Genomic DNA, 17,091 nt, shown 5'->3' with positions numbered 1-17,091 from the left:
GCATGATTTTTGGGTAGACCAGCACAGAGAGTTGGCAATTTGGGGATTGAGACAGGCAGTACAGGCTATATGAGGCCTATAGTTGAAAAAAAYAAAAATCTGACTGGGCCTCCCGAGTGGTGCAGCAGTTTAAGGCACTGCATCACAGTGCTTGAGGTGTCACTACAGACCCGGGTTTGATCCCAGGCTGTGTCGCAACTGGCCGTGACTGGGAGACCCATGGGGCYTTTTCCAGGTTAGGAGGGGGTTTGGCCGGRTGGGATGTCCTTGTCCCATCGCGCTCTAGCGACTCCTTGTGGCGGGCCAGGCGCATGCACGCTGACTTTGGTCGCCAGTTGTACGGTGTTTCCTCTGACACATTGGTGCGGGTGGCTTCCGGGTTAAGCGAGTAATGTGTCAAGAAGCAGTGCGTGTTTCAGAGGACGCATGGTTCTCAACCTTCGCCTCTCCCGAGACTGTACAGGAGTTACAGCGATGGGACAAGACTGTAATTGGATATCACGAAATTGGGGAGAAAAAGGGGATTTTTCTTTTTATTTATAATAAAAAATAAATCCTACTAAACAAACATGTATGATGAAAGACAAAAATACAATTGGCAGCCCTAACCCAGCACCTCAGTGACCGATAAGCAGCATGGTCGAGACTAGAAGCTGTACAAGGCTTCACCAGACAACAAACTTAAACAATCCCACAAACACACAAACGGAATGTCTCACATGAAATTTGAAAGCATTAAAAATAATAGTAATAATAATTAGTATATGACAGGAACCTTTTATAACACATTAGACAATTAAAAKGTTTTCAGTATTTTCCGTTTGAGGACGTCAAATCAGTCTCTGGTAATTATTTGTTCTGACGCAAAGCCTTTTAACTTTCAAAGGAATACAACATATCACACCATACTGCAACCACAGCACCTTTTATAAACAGCAGTGTTTACATACAGTTGAAGTTGGAAGTTTACATACCCTTAGGTTGGAGTTATTAAAACTTGCTTTTCAACCTTGATTTTCAACCACTCCACAAATTTCTTGTGAACAAACTATAGTTTTGGCAAGTCGGTTAGGACATCTACTTTGTGCATGACACAAGTAATTTTTCCAACAATTGTTAACAGACAGATTATTTCACTTATAATTCACTGTATCACAATTCCAGTGGGTCAGAAGTTACACTAAGTTGACTGTGCCTTTAAACAGCTTGGAAAATTACAGAAAATGATGTTATGGCTTTAGAAGCTTCTGATAAGCTAATTGACATTATTTGAGTCAATTGGAGGTGTACCTGTGGATGTATTTCAAGGCCTACCTTCAAATGCAGTGCCTCCTTGCTTGACATCATTGGAAAATCAAAAGAAATCAGCTAAGACCTCAGGAAAAAAATAGTAGACCTCCACAAGTCTGGTTCATCCTTGGGAGAAATTTCCAAATGCCTGAAGGTACCACGTTTATCTGTATAAACACCATGGGACCACGCAGCTGGCATACCGCTCAGGAAGGAGATGTGTTCTGTCTCCTAGAGATGAACGTACTTTGGTGCGAAAAGTGCAAATCAATCCCAGAACAACAGCAAATGACCTTGTGGAGATGCTGGAGGAAACAGGTACAAAAGTATCTATATKCACAGTAAAACGAGTCCTATATCGACATAACCTGAAAGGCCGCTCAGCAAGGAAGAAGCCACTGCTCCAAAACCGCCATAAAACAAGCCAGCCTACAGTTTGCAACTGCACATGGGGACAAATATCGTACTTTTTGAAGAAATGTCCTCTGGTCTGATGAAACAAAAATAGAATTGTTTGGCCATAATGACCATCGTTATGTTTGGAAGCCGAAGAACACCATCCCAACCGTGAAGCACAGGGGTAGCAGCATCATGTTGTCGGGGTGCTTTGCTGCAGGAGGGAGTGGTGCACTTCACAAAATAGATGGCATCATGAAGCAATAAAATTATGTGGATATATTGAAGCAACATCTCAAGACATCAGTCAGGAAGTTAAAGCTTGGTCGCAAATGGGTCTTCCAAATGGACAATGACCCCAAGCATACTTCCAAAGTTGTGGCAAAATGGCTTAAGGACAACAAAGTCAAGGTATTGGAGTGGCCATCACAAAGCCCTGACCTCAATCCCATAGAAAATCTGTGGGCAGAACTGAAAAAGCGTGTGTGAGCAAGGAGGCCAACAAACCTGACTCTGTTACACCAGCTCTGTCAGGAGGAATGGGCCAAAATTCACCCAACTTATTGTTGGAAGCTTGTAGAAGGCCACCCAAAACGATTGACCCAAGTTAAACAATTTAAAGGCAATGCTACCAAATACGAATTGAGTGTATGTAAACTTCTGACCCACTGGGAATGTGATGAAAGAAATAAAAGCTGAAATAAATKATTCTCTCTACTATTATTCTGCCATTTCACATTCTTAAAATTAAGTGGTGACCCTAACTGACCTAAGACAGGGAATTTTTACTAGGATTAAATGTCAGGAATTGTGAAAAAKCGAATTTAAATGTATTTGGCTAAGGTGTATGTAAACTTCCGACTTCAACTGTATTCATGGGTATAGCTGGTAAGCATGCCCCTTTAAGAAAATGCACTCTGAGGTCAAGCGGTGCCCCATGGATTGATGATGAGCTGAGAAATGTAATGATTCAACGTTATGATGCCAAAAAAGCAGCAGATAAATCTGGCACTCTGTTTGATAAGCAAATCGGGCACAAAATTGATATACTGTAGTAAAGGGTGATGGGACAAACTGTGGAGAACGTTGAATGCTATTATAGGATTAAATGTCAGGAATTATGAGAAACTGAGTTTAAATGTATTTGGCTAAGGTGTATGTAAACTTCTGACTTCAACTGTATATCGGTACACACCTGTCCACTGAAATCTGTCATCAACTCAATGGATGTACCATCGCAGGTATAGACAGTCATTACCTCATCCTCAGCAGCAAGGATTCCATAACTAGTGCTCAGAAGTTGTGCTCGACTCTACAAAAGTTGAATATGCCACTCAACCAGGGAATCTCCGCTGGCTAAGGCATCTACAAGCTAGCATATGAGTTTTGCATGACGGGCGGTGAATGCGCATGTTTCTCCTCACATCTGGCGTGAGACGCCCTGAACTGGGCTTTCCATGGTTACTTACGGACATATTGAGGTCTACGAAAATGTTGGGGAAGTTCACCACATCTACTGATTCGAAGCAACCTACCAAACCAAACTCATGACTTGCATGTGAAATTAGCTTTCGAACACTTTTGAACAAATGGGATGCACTGTAGCGTGTGAAAAGCATGGAGCTACTTGTTTACATTGCTGCTTAACATGATACGGGGACTTGAGTTAGCAAGTCACAGGAGGTGGTTCTAAAGACATAGAATGAGGCACTATGGAGGGACACTTAGCCTGCATGTGACCACTAAGAGACCAGAAGAGGAGATGGAGGATGGAGATAAACAGGAGGGTATGGAAGAGTGGCAGAGAGGGGGGCGGGGGGGCTTGCCAAATCATACGGTCTACACCTTCTTGATCAAAGACAGAGGCGAGCTGCAATCCATCTCTTTGCACGGAGKAAAAAAAAGTTTGCCTGTCTTGTGAGACACTTTTACAAGCCATTATACAACAACTCTAAACAGCTGATTTATGCCTGCTCCTGGATGCTTGCGCTCCGTTACTGGAATGTAGGGAATTTTAAAGACCCCTCTGCTTGTCCCGTCCGCACGCAGACAAACGGAGCAGGCGCCGGGTTGAGTGCTCTCCCACCAGTGCTCCCACGGCAGGYCAGTGAAGGAGAACGTAAAGAATGCCAGAAGATGAGAAAGAACTCTATTTTGTCCTTCTCTTTTTTTTCCRTTTTTTTTCTCCTCTGTTTCCATTTRGCATCTCTTCTCACGCCTTCTCGTCTTTTTGCTCGTCTTTCTCACTTTCCAAGTGTACTGTACTGTGTCGGCCTATCGTCTTCACTTTGAGTTTCTCCGTCTTTTACTCTCAAACCTCAGTCTTTTTCTCTGAAATATACTGTATCATACCATCAATGATACAACTTTGCACAATCACATATTATTTCACTCTTTTGAAAAAAGTAGAGGGAAATAGGACACATTTTATTTATTAATGCCATTGAATAAAAACACAAGTACTGTATATTATGCATAGGATTCTTTGTAGTTTTGTTAATAAAATGGTRGTGTGACAAACAAAACAGTGCCTTGATAAACATGTTAAAAGTCAAACAAGATGAATTATATTTACAGAGAAACAGGGCTTTAGATTGTGTATCAAAGCAACCTTTTTTATCTACAGCAAAAGCCGGGATAAGAACACTAAACTACCCTTTAATCTTAATTTAATTGCAAAATAAAAGGCACAATGGCTTTGGTTTAGTAGTAATTCAATAGCACATGCATCTCTCAATACTGGTAGCACAACGCACAAACAATAAAAGCATTGAGACTTCAAAGAAGCTAAATTAGAAACTTATTTTGAAAATAAGGACATAATCAGCTCTCCACATGCCATGGACTGTATCTTGACAGGTTTGTGAGACATTTCTCATACTTCTCTCGTTCTGTATTTCCCTTTCACCTCTTCAGCTTTGGCATTGCTCAAGGTCTGCTCTTTGCCTTGGGGTCACCCATGATGTTGAGTACATCATCAAGAATGGAGGGGCCCAAATCGAGTTCAAGTGACAGAAGTGACCCAGTGATGTGGGAGATTGAATACTGTGACATGCTCTTGTCCTTGGAGAATTCAAAGTCAAAGTCGCAAAGGCGCCCCTCGTCCACCCCGCTGTCCCTGTCCACCCAGTCTCCATTGCAATCAGAGAGCTTTTTCTCGAAGCGGAGGGTAATGTCATTGTTAAAGCTTCTAAAGCCATTGCGGTTGTCATTTCCGTTGAAGCCACCATTACCATTGCTGTTGCCATTGATGTAATAGGTAGGTGAAGGCTTTTCATACCCGTTTTCACCATTGTGCTTTTTATGATTACTTTTGGAGACTTTCTTCGTCTTTGGCTTCTCTGTTTTCTCTATCAGATCCAGCAGGACGTCTGGTTTGGTTGTGACTTCTGTCGGATGTCTGGTCGGGTCGCTGCTGAAGACCTCGATGGAACGCAACAGGGTTTGAATCTCCAGGATGCCAGCCCCATCTGGGCTCCCCAGGGGAGAGGTAGGGACCCGCCCTACCATGCAACCCAGGGGGTCTGTAGCAGGCATAGAGAACACYGCGGTGGAGAGGTGGGGTAGGGTGAGGGCCTGGCTCCCCCCAATTGAAGGGAGCGAGATGGCGTTCTTTAGAACGGGAGAGGGTGTCTCGGGAAACTGGGCGTCAGATGCGCTGTTGGCCCGCAGGAACTCGTTGTGGATGCTGTACTGCGGACGGAACACCTCACCTTTCCCAGGCAGGAGCTCAAACTTTCCCTGGAGGAAGGACATGTCCCCGAAGGCATCCCTCTCGCCGCCCTTTCCGATGTGGATGGTGTGGCGGAAGTCCCCCAGCGGTGGGCTGATCATGTCTGGGGACAGGATGTCTCTCAGACGACACTTCTTGCCTTTCTTGCTATTTGTGGACTTCAGGTAGATGGGTGCTTTGGCAGGCATGGTGGTCACTGGCGAATAGAGCTCAGAGATAAAGGACAAAGAGGAGGACACTCCTGGAACTTTAGGATTGGTGAAGAACTTCACACTGAACACAAGGTCTCCCTGGGGAGATGAGGAAATMACATTCTCAATGAAACGGCTGTGTTGTCTTTGCCTGCTCCGAAGATAGCTTTGATATTTGTGTCATTAATCAGGAAATCCAAGTTGATCAGGAGTCCAAGTTCTCACCAGTGTTGTCTATGAGGTTGCAGAGTGGTCAACCAGACACTTTTCTGAGGAAAGAAAGGGAACAAAAAGGAGATCAGATATTTGATCCAGTTTTTCCCCTGAACATACAGTTTATRAGTCAAATCTGGGGTATGTTGTGCTAAGGTGCTTGAGCCAATGTTACATTTTACATTCCAATAAAATGTTGATACATAGACATTTCTCCAACTTCTTCCCTAGAATCCCAACTGGTCTGTCACTGATGATCTACACTTCATGTCAATCCCCATTCAAATAACAATATAAAGTTACTTACACAAGACCTCAAAATAAATCGTGGACAAACACAGAATGTCTTCATCCCCAGTTCCCCTCATCCCCATGCATTTGGAGAGCGTAAAGGCCATATGAGATTTGAGGGCAAGGCCTGGTGAACTGAAGCCCAGGCTCAGGCCCATCTGCTCAGACCCTTACGAGGCCCCCCAAGGCTGCCTCCTCCTACATGTGCTAATATGGAACAGCTGAACAGCAGATTGGGCGAAGAGAGGCGAGAGGGCTTTAGTAGGATCAGAGCAAGGCAGACGATGGAGGAGAGGGCTACTGCCCAGACACGCACCAAGAGGGAAAGAGGGGGGGTTTGAAGCGATGCAGAGAAAGAGGGAAGGGAGGAGTTAGGAGAACTAACGGTTGGAGGAGGGCTACAGGGGATTATTGGAGGATTTTAAAAGAGGGGGATGCAGATGCTTATTTGTTTTTACTTTGATAGCTGGACGTTCTGTTTCAATCGTCATTTTGACTGAAATACCAGTCATCCCACTGGGCAGTCATCAGTTCAACCTCTAGTTTTGATTTACATTTGATTGTCAACTAACGTGAATTCAACATGAAATCAACCAGAAAAATTTACCATGTCATTGGATTTAGGTTAAAAGTTGGGTGAAAAAAATACAAATCCCTCAAATTCCTTTACGTTGACGACTTTTTGCGGATCCAATCAGTTTTCCACATTGATTCAATGTAATCGCATTGCATTTTTATGTTTAAATTATGTGGAAACAAAGTTGATTCAGCCAGTTTGTGCCCAGTGGGATGAGTCTACAATCCATCAGGAGGATAATCATAATTGTCAAGAGGTATTACTGTAGATTGTTTTCCAAATATTTGCTTATGACTGTTTTATAAATTAATCTCTCCGAGGCCATTGTGTTGCAATGTACGCATATGATTTAGCTGTACTTGCAGCGACGCTTGCTGAGGATGAATTGAGAGAGGAGAAAACTAAGTGTTGCCTGACAGAATCTAGCAGCCACAGAGAAAACGACACTGAAGAGGAAGACTGGAACAGGCGAAGATGAAGGGGCAGGGAGTAGAGGGACCAATGGAGAGGAGAGAGTAGAAAGAGGGAGAGAATGCTTGCCCAGTTATATACATATTTACTTGTGAGAGGTCTGTCAGCAGTGACCCTCGCCGACAGAGTGCAACATGGCACAAAAGTGCCTGGGCGTCCTGATCCACCCAAAGAAGTTTGACTGAGAGAATATCCACAGTCTAACGGGACATACTGCAGCCAACAGGCACACTCCTTATCAGAGGCTCTCCGAGTAAGCTAGCTACTTGCTCCCTCTGCTCCCTAACGTTGCCAATGTATGTCCCCTGACCCAAGTTTTGACATTACCAACCAGAACGTTCACTAACAGGTCCGGTATCACATCATCAACTTGTATCGATCACATTTTTACTAACATGGCTGAACATTGTTCTAAAGCTGTATCGGTGGCACTAGGTTGTAGTGATCCATATATTTATATGTACATATTCTTATTCATTCCTTTACACTTGTGTGTAAAAGGTAGTTGTTGTGAAATTTTTAGGTTACTTGTTAGATATTACTGCATGGTCGGAACTAGAAGCACAAGCATTTCGCTACAATCGCATTAACATCTGCTAACCATGTGTATGTGACCAATAAAATTAGATTTGATTTTGATCATAACTTGGTTGCACTCACAAGGAAAATTAAAATACCAAAGGCTGGCCCTAAGGTAATCTACCCAAGGTCCTACAGAGGGTTCAATCAGGACTCATTTGTGGATGAGATTAAGAATGTGCAATGGGTAGAAGTGTGTAGTAAGGATGATCCTGAAATGTCACTAAGTTTGTTTATGAAATTACAGTTGAAGTCGGAAATTTACATACCCTTAGGTTGGAGTCATTAAAACTTGTTTTTCAACCTCTCCACAAATGTCTTGTTAACAAACTATAGTTTTGTCAAGTCGGGTTAGGACATCTACTTTTCATGGGTATAGCTGGTAAGCATGCCCCTTTAAGAAAATGCACTTTGAAGTCAAGCGGTGCCCCATGGATTGATGATGAGCTGAGAAATGTAATGATTCAACGTTATGATGCCAAAAAAGCAGCAGATAAATCTGCCCCTCTGTTTGATAAGCAAATTATTGTAACTTAAGAAAATTTGTATCGGCACAAAATTGATATACTGTAGTAAAGGGTGATGGGAAAAACTGTGGAGAACATTGAATGGGTAGGAATTCGAACATGTCCGCCTCTTTTGTTGAATCAGAGGGTATATTAATACAAAATCACACAACATCGCAAACTACTTTAATGAATATTTTACAGGCAAAGTGGACAAGTTGAGGAATTCTATGATTCCAACTGATGGCTCCATGTCATATACCCTTAAAAAAGATTGGATCATGAAGGAGAGGCAATGCGTGTTCGAATTTCACCAAGTAGAACGGGAAGAGGTAGAAAGGATGCTGTTGTCTCTTTCTGATGACACGTCACCTGGTACAGATAATCTTGATGCCATATTGCTTAGAGTCACAGCTAACCAAATATCTACRGCAATCTCTCATATTTTTAACAAGTGCTTAATGTATGGGGTGTGCCCAGAAGTCTGGAAAGTGTCAAAGGCTATTCCACTACCTAGGGATAAAAAATCTGCATTCACTGGTCCTAATAGTCATCCTATAAACTTGCTGCCTGTGTTAAGTAAATTATTGGAAAACATTGTATCTGTACAAATCAAGGATTATTTCTCATGTAACTTGTTTTCAGCATGCATACAAAAAAGGGCATTCTACGAGTACTTCCTTAGCACAAATGACAGATGATTGTTTAAAGATTATGGTTGACAGGAAGTTAGTTGGTGCAGTGTTGCTGGATTTCAGTGCTGCTTTTGATGTAATTGATCATGAACTGTTACTAGGTTAACTCAAATGTTATGGTTTTAAGACTGCAGCTCTATCCTGGATGGAAAGCTATCTATCCAGGAGAAGGCAAAAAGTGTTCTTTAATGGTAGTTTTTCAAACAGTAAAGGTATACACTGTGGTGATCCTCAAGGAAGCTGCCTAGGCCCACTTCTCTAGTCTAGCTTTACTAATGATTTACCTTCAGTATTGAACAAAGCAAGAGTGGTCATGTATGCTGATGACTCTACAATATTTATCACAGCATCAGAATACAATGAGCTAACAGATGTACTGAGTAGTGAACTCAGAATGGTGTCAGAGTGGGTTGATATGAACAAATTGGTGTTTATAAAACTACATGTATTGGGTTCAAAATATATGCTTGCTGATGATCCCCAATTTAATTTGTCTGTGAACAGAACGTATGTAGAGCAAGTGAAGAAAATGAATCTACTAGTTGTCATGTTGCACGCAGCTTTATCATGGGCAGAACACATAAATAACATTGTTATTAAGATGGGTACGGGAATTTCTGTTTCAAGAAAATGTTCAGATTATGTAACATCCAGCACTCTGAATCAGGTGATTCAATCCCTGGTCCTATCACACTTTGAGTACTGTCCAGTTATATGGTTATCTGAAGCAAAGAAAGATATAAAAAGCTCAAAATCGCTCAAAACAGGGCTGCCAGATTACCTCTTCATTGCTCTATCCATATGAATATTATCCAAATGCATCACAATCTCTCATGGCTTCACGTTGAAAACAAATGAATATCCAGTAMTCTGATTTTCTTTAGGAATGTTATATTTTTCAAAAACGACAGTATTTTTCATGCCAGTTAGTACATACTAGCAACACACATAACCACCAAACTAGACAGGTAAATTCAGGGCATCTAAGACAACCCAAGCCAAGAACAAATCGCCTTAAATCTATAGTTTTATATAGAGCCACAGCTGAATAGAACCCTTTACCAATCCATATTCCTCAGCCAAAAAGTAAATCCACCTTCGAGATTTTTTTTTTAAGAACATCTAATGCGATAAACCATATGACTGGGCAGGAAATAGAAAGCATCGACTGAATGTTAAATGTGTTTCCTGACAGGTATTTTAATTGTCTGTGTTGTCTACTTGTTAAATGTTTGTAAAGTATTCATTTGTAATTGTTTGTAATATCTTATTAATTGGTGTTGGACCCCAGGAAGATTAGCTAACGTTACGGCGTTAGCTAATGGGGATCCTAWTAAAAATMRACAAATTCACATTTATCCATGGTACATGTTTGGTGGGGACAGCCATGGACACTTGGCATGGTGTTTATCTGGACTGCAGACCGGATACCTGTATAACTTTGAAGACGACAGACACAGTAATCTCTTTCAACCAGAGGCATTTGGTGCCTAGACTAAATGAATGATAATATCACCATTGCCCATCTAAATGATAACATCAGTGTTTCCTGTACAAAAAATAATTTGACTTCCCATTGAGTGGAGCAATATTGACATCTGCATTTCCCATCACACCTCTACATTTTTAAGTCTAATACAGCAATGGTCATACATACATTATTGGAAGACTTACTTACTCAAACAATACAAAACCAAAGTGCCAAAAACTGAACATATGGTAGGCTATATGAAGTGATTCAGAGAATGTCCTCGCTTGGAGGGGGTGGTGGGCATTACAACACAAATAAATGTGTCACTTAACAATATCTCTCTCTCTCTCTTCTGCTCTCCATATAATATTATATATATATAATAGTGGGGAGAACAAGTATTTGATACACTGGATTTTGCAGGTTTTCCTACTTACAAAGCATGTAGAGGTCTGTATTTTTATCATAGGTACACTTCAACTGTGAGAGAGGAATCTAAAACAAAAATCCAAAAAATCACATTGTATGATTTTTAAGTAATTAATTTGCATTTTATTGCATGACATAAGTATTTGATCACCTACCAACCAGTAAGAATTCCGGCTCTCACAGACCTGTTAGTTTTTCTTTAAGAAGCCCTCCTGTTCTCCACTCATTACCTGTATTAACTGCACCTGTTTGAACTCGTTACCTGTAAAAAGACACCTGTCCACACACTCAATCAACAGACTCCAACCTCTCCACAATGGCCAAGACCAGAGAGCTGTGTAAGGACATCAGGGATAAATTGTAGACCTGCACAAGGCTGGATGGGCTACAGGACAATAGGCAAGCAGCTTGGAGAAAGGCAACTGTTGGCCAATATTAGAAAATGGAAGAAGTTAAGATGACGGTCAATCACCCTCGTCTGGGGCTCCATGCAAGATCTCACTCGTGGGGCATCAATGATCATGAGGAATGTGAGGGATCAGCCCAGACACTACGGCAGGACCTGGTCATGACCTGAAGAGAGCTGGGACCACAGTCTCAAAGAAAACCATTAGTAAACACTACGCCGTCATGGATTAAAATCTGCACGGTTACACAGGTCCCCCTGCTCAAGCCACGCGCATGTCCAGGCCCGTCTGAAGTTTGCCAATGACCATCTGGATGATCCAGAGGAGGAATGGGAGAAGGTCATGTGTTCTGATGAGACAAAAATAGAGCTTTTTGTCTAAACTCCACTCGCCGTGTTTGAAGGAAGAGAAGGATGAGTACAACCCAAGAACACCATCCAACCGTGAAGCATGGAGGTGGAAAACATCATTCTTTGGGAGATGCTTTTTGCAAAGGGACAGGACGACTGCACCGTATTGAGGGGAAGGATGGAGGGGCCATGTATCGGAGATCTTGCCCAACAACCTCTTCCCTCAGTAAGAGCATTGAAGATGGGTCGTGGCTGGGTCTTCAGCATGACAAGAGCCGAACACACAGCCAGGGCAACCAAGGAGTGGCTCCGTAAGAAGCATCTCAGGTCCGGAGTGGGCCTAGCCCATCTCCATGATCTAACCCACGATAGAAAATCTTGGAGGAGCCGAATCCGTATTGCCCAGCGACAGCCGAACCTGAAGGATCTTCGGAGAAGGTCTGTATGGAGGACGTTGGGCCAAAATCCCTGCTGCAGTGTGTGCAAACCTGGTCAAAGCTACAAGGAAAACGTATGATCTCTGTAATTACAAACTAAGGTTTCTGTACCAAATATTAAGTTCTGCTTTTTCTGATGTATCAATATACTTATGTCATGCAATACAATGCAAATTAATTACTTAAAAATCATACAATGTGTGATTTTCTGGATTTTGTTTTAGATTCCTTCTCTCACAGTTGAATGTACCTATGATAAAAATGACAGACCCTACAATGCTTTGTAAGTAGGAAAACACTGCAAAATCGGCAGTGTAATAAATACTTGTTCTCCCACTGTATATATAATATGCAGCATGAACAAGCAGGGTGGAAGGATGCAAAATATGTGTGAGTGGGTCTGAATGGCAACACTGCTCTCTTAAGGGTTGTGTGCATGTTAGTGTTGGAGTGAGTGTTTGTATGAGGTGCTTGACTAGGCTCAGGAGAGATAGCGAGAAGGTTTGAACACGCGCCATGTGTTTGTTTGCTGTGCGTCTGACAGGGAGAGATTGAGAAAGAGAGAGAGAGAAATACCAGACCGTCAAAAGAGTCCTGCCGTGTTTTTTTAAAGGGACAGAAAAGAAAACAAAGATCCCCTGCCTGGCATAGCATCTGACTTCTTTTCCCTTCTCCTTTTCTCTCTCTCCGCCTCTCTCCATACTACTCTTTCCTAGTTGACCTTGACAGCTAAGGCCCACTGCGGCTGGGTTCCGATAGGAGGTCAGAGAAAAGCAAACCTCCAAATCCTAAACCCTTCCTCTCATGGGTTCATTCCAATGTATGTACTCTGTGCTGTGATTGCAACTGCAGCCATGTTACCTGCCATATATTACATTCCCATACTGCAGAAGGTCACTGGCTTAGGCAGCTACAGTCTGACATACTTATTGACTATTGGACTGCCCTTGCATCAAAGCCAGACCACCTGCCGGGTCTGTGCGGATGGAATACAGATCTGCTATTCTCAAGTGTCATGGGAAATCCATAGTATTGTAACGGCTTTCTTCCTGGGATGAAGGAGAGGACCAAAATGCAGCGCGGCTAGTGTTCAACATGATTTAATAAAGAAGAGACAATAACGTGAACACTATACAAACTACAAAATAACAAATGTGAAAACCGATACAGTCCTATCTGGTGCAGAACACAAAGACAGAAGACAACCACCCACAATCCCCAACACAAAACAAGCCACCTATATATGATTCTCAATCAGGGACAACGATTGACAGCTGCCTCTGATTGAGAACCATATTAGGCTGAACACAGAAACAGACAAACTAGACACACAACATAGAATGCCCACTCAGCTCACGTCCTGACCAACACTAAACAAGCAAAACACACAAGAACTATGGTCAGGACGTGACAAGTATTATGATGGATGAGCGTGTTATTTTGTTGTAATCAGCTGTATAGTCCCTATATAGAATTCCTCATCCTAGCCAAGTTCCCTCTAGTCCAACAATGGGAAATGTGGCTGGGTGGAAGATTTCTACAGAGTTATACTATTGATAGTATAGATAGAGAGACATCCGATAGCATAGAGAGACATCCGTTATGCATCTAAATCAAGGTCAACAGCCGTGTACGGAAAGCGGATGACCTTCAAACTGATCATTCTGGTGGTGGAGTGGAGTTTGGCTGCATTTGGCAGGCATGATTGGAATGTCAGAGGCCGCTAGTTAATTAAAAAGGAAGTGGTATTCAGCTCAGTCAGCCCACTCTGTTTTTCTGAGCGGATAACTAATAGCGGACGCCAGCGGTATAAAAGTAAAATGTCTGATATATATATATATGACACATGGGGTATGAACTGATATACAAAACAATGCTTGTTTCAACACAGAGTTTTTCAATGTAAATTATTWTGCAAAATTCTTGCCACCGACGGAATGTTATATACAGTATATGAATCATAGAACAATTATAGCTCTGCAGATGTTGCTAAGAGTATCAGAGGGCTGGGTTTAAAAAGCTCATGATCGGTAATAGTTATTACTGAAAACACTACATAGATGTCTAAGTACTAACTAAAATATACACATCCAAAATATGTGTATATATAAAAKACGATGTATTTGTTATGTACTGTAACTGTGCAAAAAAAAGTACCATGTATGTAAATGTGTGTATGTATAAAAAATATAAAAAAAGAGGGGCTAATATTTATATATTTTTTATTAAAAACGTAATTCTGGCAGGATAACTAATAGAGGACGCAAGCTGTATAAAAAGCAAAAATATCTGATATAAATATTTAAACTGGAACTTTCACTGGTTGTGAAATTGTTGAGAAGGTGCGTACTGGTCTAACTCCTACTCAAGGCCAGATTCACACTGTACTTTTGGAACAGAGCCCAAAAGGAGCAGCGAGAGGAGCAAATGTTCGTTGCCAGCCCTGGGCCCGACGCGACGCCACTGCAGAATGCGGTCGAGGGTTTTTATTTACACCTCTGGGGAAGGAGGGGGGGGGGGGTCTGCTGGCGCCTTCCTCCCAAGTGGTTGCTGAGCACCGGTCCAATCATCGAGAGTGGCGAATAAACCTTCTGTGTCACTGGGTCAGCTGTATGTACTGTATCTATGCAGGCATGATGGGGGAGCTGGAGCAGTTCCAGCCTCTAAGGACAGCATTGGGTTCATTACAGACATGGGGAATTCCATGTAGTACAAAGCAAGATCCTGTTAAGGGAATTAGCTATTGTAAGCAGAGAGGGTTGTAGTAGACTAGGGAAGCGCTGAGGGTTTTGGGTAATGGACAGATGATTTTGGGTGAGGGTCTCCTCACAACCGGCTGTTTGGYCTATCTGCGTCAGCTTATTATTAAAGCTTGTGTAAGTGTGCTGTATTCTAAACAAGTGCCCATGATGAGACTTTACAGTTTGGTCTCACTGTACACAGAAATGCATCATAGGGGTGACGAACCTAGAAAGGCCTACGTTAAGCATTGAAGCCGCACACACTTTCGMCTCACAATTTGACCTATTTTAGCCATTACCATTCTTCAAAAAAAAAGGAACCACCACAATCCTTCCGTCAAGCAAATGTTTGTCTCATACTAGCATTAGTGGGATATTACGTTTTTTAGGGATTTCATGGTCGCTGAACATGTCGTTTTGTAAAAACATAGTTATATATTTTGATGTACTGTATGCATGTTGGGCTAGGAGGTTATAGCCCGTGTTTATATTTTAAACTCTAACCTTTAACCCCTTAAATTCTGACATGACCATGAATAGATCGTCCCCTTTTCTTTTCGTCCGCAATTTAAAAAAGAACTAGGGCATACCACAGCAGAGGGTAATGGTAGCCCTAAGAAGACTTGGTCCGAGCTGTTTTGTTACATAAAGAAACCTCAATTATAGGCAGTTGTTCCTCTTGGGGCCTGGTGTGGCTGTGGTGGGAGTGTAATAGAATGGCAGGGTGGTGTATTTGTTCTGTCTGATTCTCCCCTCCTCTGTACCTCCCCACCCCAGCTGTCAGCGTTTACCCCGTGCCACCCGCTAGCGTGGGTTCTGCCCAGTTGTCCTTGGCAGGGCCGGGCAGGAAACCATATCAAAGCAGAAAAGACATGAAGGGAATGACAACACAACCACTCACTGMKAATGTGATGAGTGCAGTCTGARGAGCCTCTCAAAAAKCCTTGCGAAAACCTAAAAATAAAATCTGTTCACTCGGGAGATTAATGCAAAGCTCAACATGTCAGAAGTGTGTTGCCGGGCTTAAAATGTCCCCTCTAGGAAAGAAAGAAGTGGTGTCAGGTTGCCCCGAACTGCTCACCCCTTGTTATGTAGTGCAAGAACATTTGCTGGACAAACGCACTGAGCGCTGGCGTAAAATAKCCCTGCACTCTTTATATCCATAACTGAACACTAATTATCACATTCGACAGTGTTGAACCACAGAGACACACGCTAACAGCAACATTGTCCCTTTGAATACTTAGTCTCATTGAAGGTTTTACCATAACGTACCAAATCACTSTACATGATACGATGCCAGAGATATTCTACACACATTACACACTAACAAGTCTTAAACCTTGCTCACCCTTTCCCTCACCTGGTGTAATTCCTGGGATAAGCTCCTGGTTCCTGTCAAAAGGGTGTCCACTGTCCTCCTGAAGGTCTGCAGTCCTAGTGCTGACTGCGAAAGAGGTGTGTGTGTGGCGTGTGGTTCCCAAACTCACTGGGGCTGACTGACTACTGTCTCTGCCCTGGGGCCGCCCTGCTCTCGCCACTTGCTCTCGGYAGGGATGTCTGCCGGACAGCTGTTTTTGGAATTCCTCTCAGGTTCGATCTAGCTATTCCGCTCTGGAGCTGTAGTCTCCTCCTCCTATAACCCTCTCTCACCGCCGTCTGCAGCACCTGCGTCTGTCTGTCTGCTCCCCTAGCCACAGCTCCAGGCGTTTTTTTATGGGTGGAGTGGGATCCTCTCCTTTTCCCTGGTGTGTCTTTTGCTCTCTCTTCCGTCAGTGGGCAGCTATCTGCTGGGGTGGAGAGAGTTCAGCCTGAGGGTGAGGTCGGTGCTCTGGAGTTCTGCTCAGTAGCTAGTTGGATCAGTACGCTGCCTCTGCTGCTGCGCTGGAAGTCCCTCCTTACCCGAAACAGTGCTGTTTAAACTGTCTGTTCTCTGCCTCTCTCTCTCTTTTGCTCTCTCACTCAGTTCCCCCACTCTATCCTCTCTCTCTCCTCTTTACTCTCTCTGCCTTGATCTGATCCAATCTGCTCTGTAAATCTAGTGGGCATACAGCAGACACTGTATTCAGGGTCTCTCTCGCTCATAAAATACTTTGAGACACTCATTCTCCCACCATTTCCCGTGACTATTTTCAGACCGGCATGTTCATTCACATTCTGGCTCGCTCCTTTYTGCCGCATAGCACAGTATGCTTTATGTTCTTCCAAACATTTTCTCTGTTTCCTACATGGTTGAGWAGGCTAAATCCTACAGGACTCTGCYGCACTGCAGTGATCCAGAGGACAGTTATTAATTGGCTACCAGACAACACAT

General features: G+C 42.9%; 1 protein-coding gene across 3 annotated transcripts; it reads right to left on the bottom strand.

Annotated features, from left to right (window-relative positions):
• Window positions 1-4,102: 4,102 nt before the first annotated feature.
• On the bottom strand, window positions 4,103-16,738 carry LOC111951943 (cdc42 effector protein 3-like). 3 transcript variants are annotated; one of them, XM_023970313.2, is made up of 2 exons: window positions 16,129-16,738; window positions 4,103-5,879 (listed from the first exon to the last, which is right to left on the bottom strand). In XM_023970313.2, the coding sequence occupies exon 2, from the start codon at window positions 5,605-5,607 to the stop codon at window positions 4,615-4,617; it is 993 nt and encodes a 330-aa protein (XP_023826081.1). In that variant the 5' UTR covers window positions 5,608-5,879; window positions 16,129-16,738; the 3' UTR covers window positions 4,103-4,614. The 3 variants fall into 3 exon arrangements, with proteins under 3 accessions (XP_023826081.1, XP_023826080.1, XP_023826082.1); XM_023970312.2 differs by having other exon boundaries at window positions 16,141-16,738; XM_023970314.2 differs by lacking the exon at window positions 16,129-16,738 and adding an exon at window positions 6,131-6,222.
• Window positions 16,739-17,091: the final 353 nt, after the last annotated feature.

This window comes from Salvelinus sp. IW2-2015, linkage group LG25, assembly GCF_002910315.2.
Source record: "Salvelinus sp. IW2-2015 linkage group LG25, ASM291031v2, whole genome shotgun sequence".
Lineage (NCBI taxonomy): Eukaryota > Metazoa > Chordata > Actinopteri > Salmoniformes > Salmonidae > Salvelinus > Salvelinus sp. IW2-2015.
Note: the sequence above shows the minus strand (reverse complement) of the source record. Positions and strands in the feature narration are given on the sequence as shown.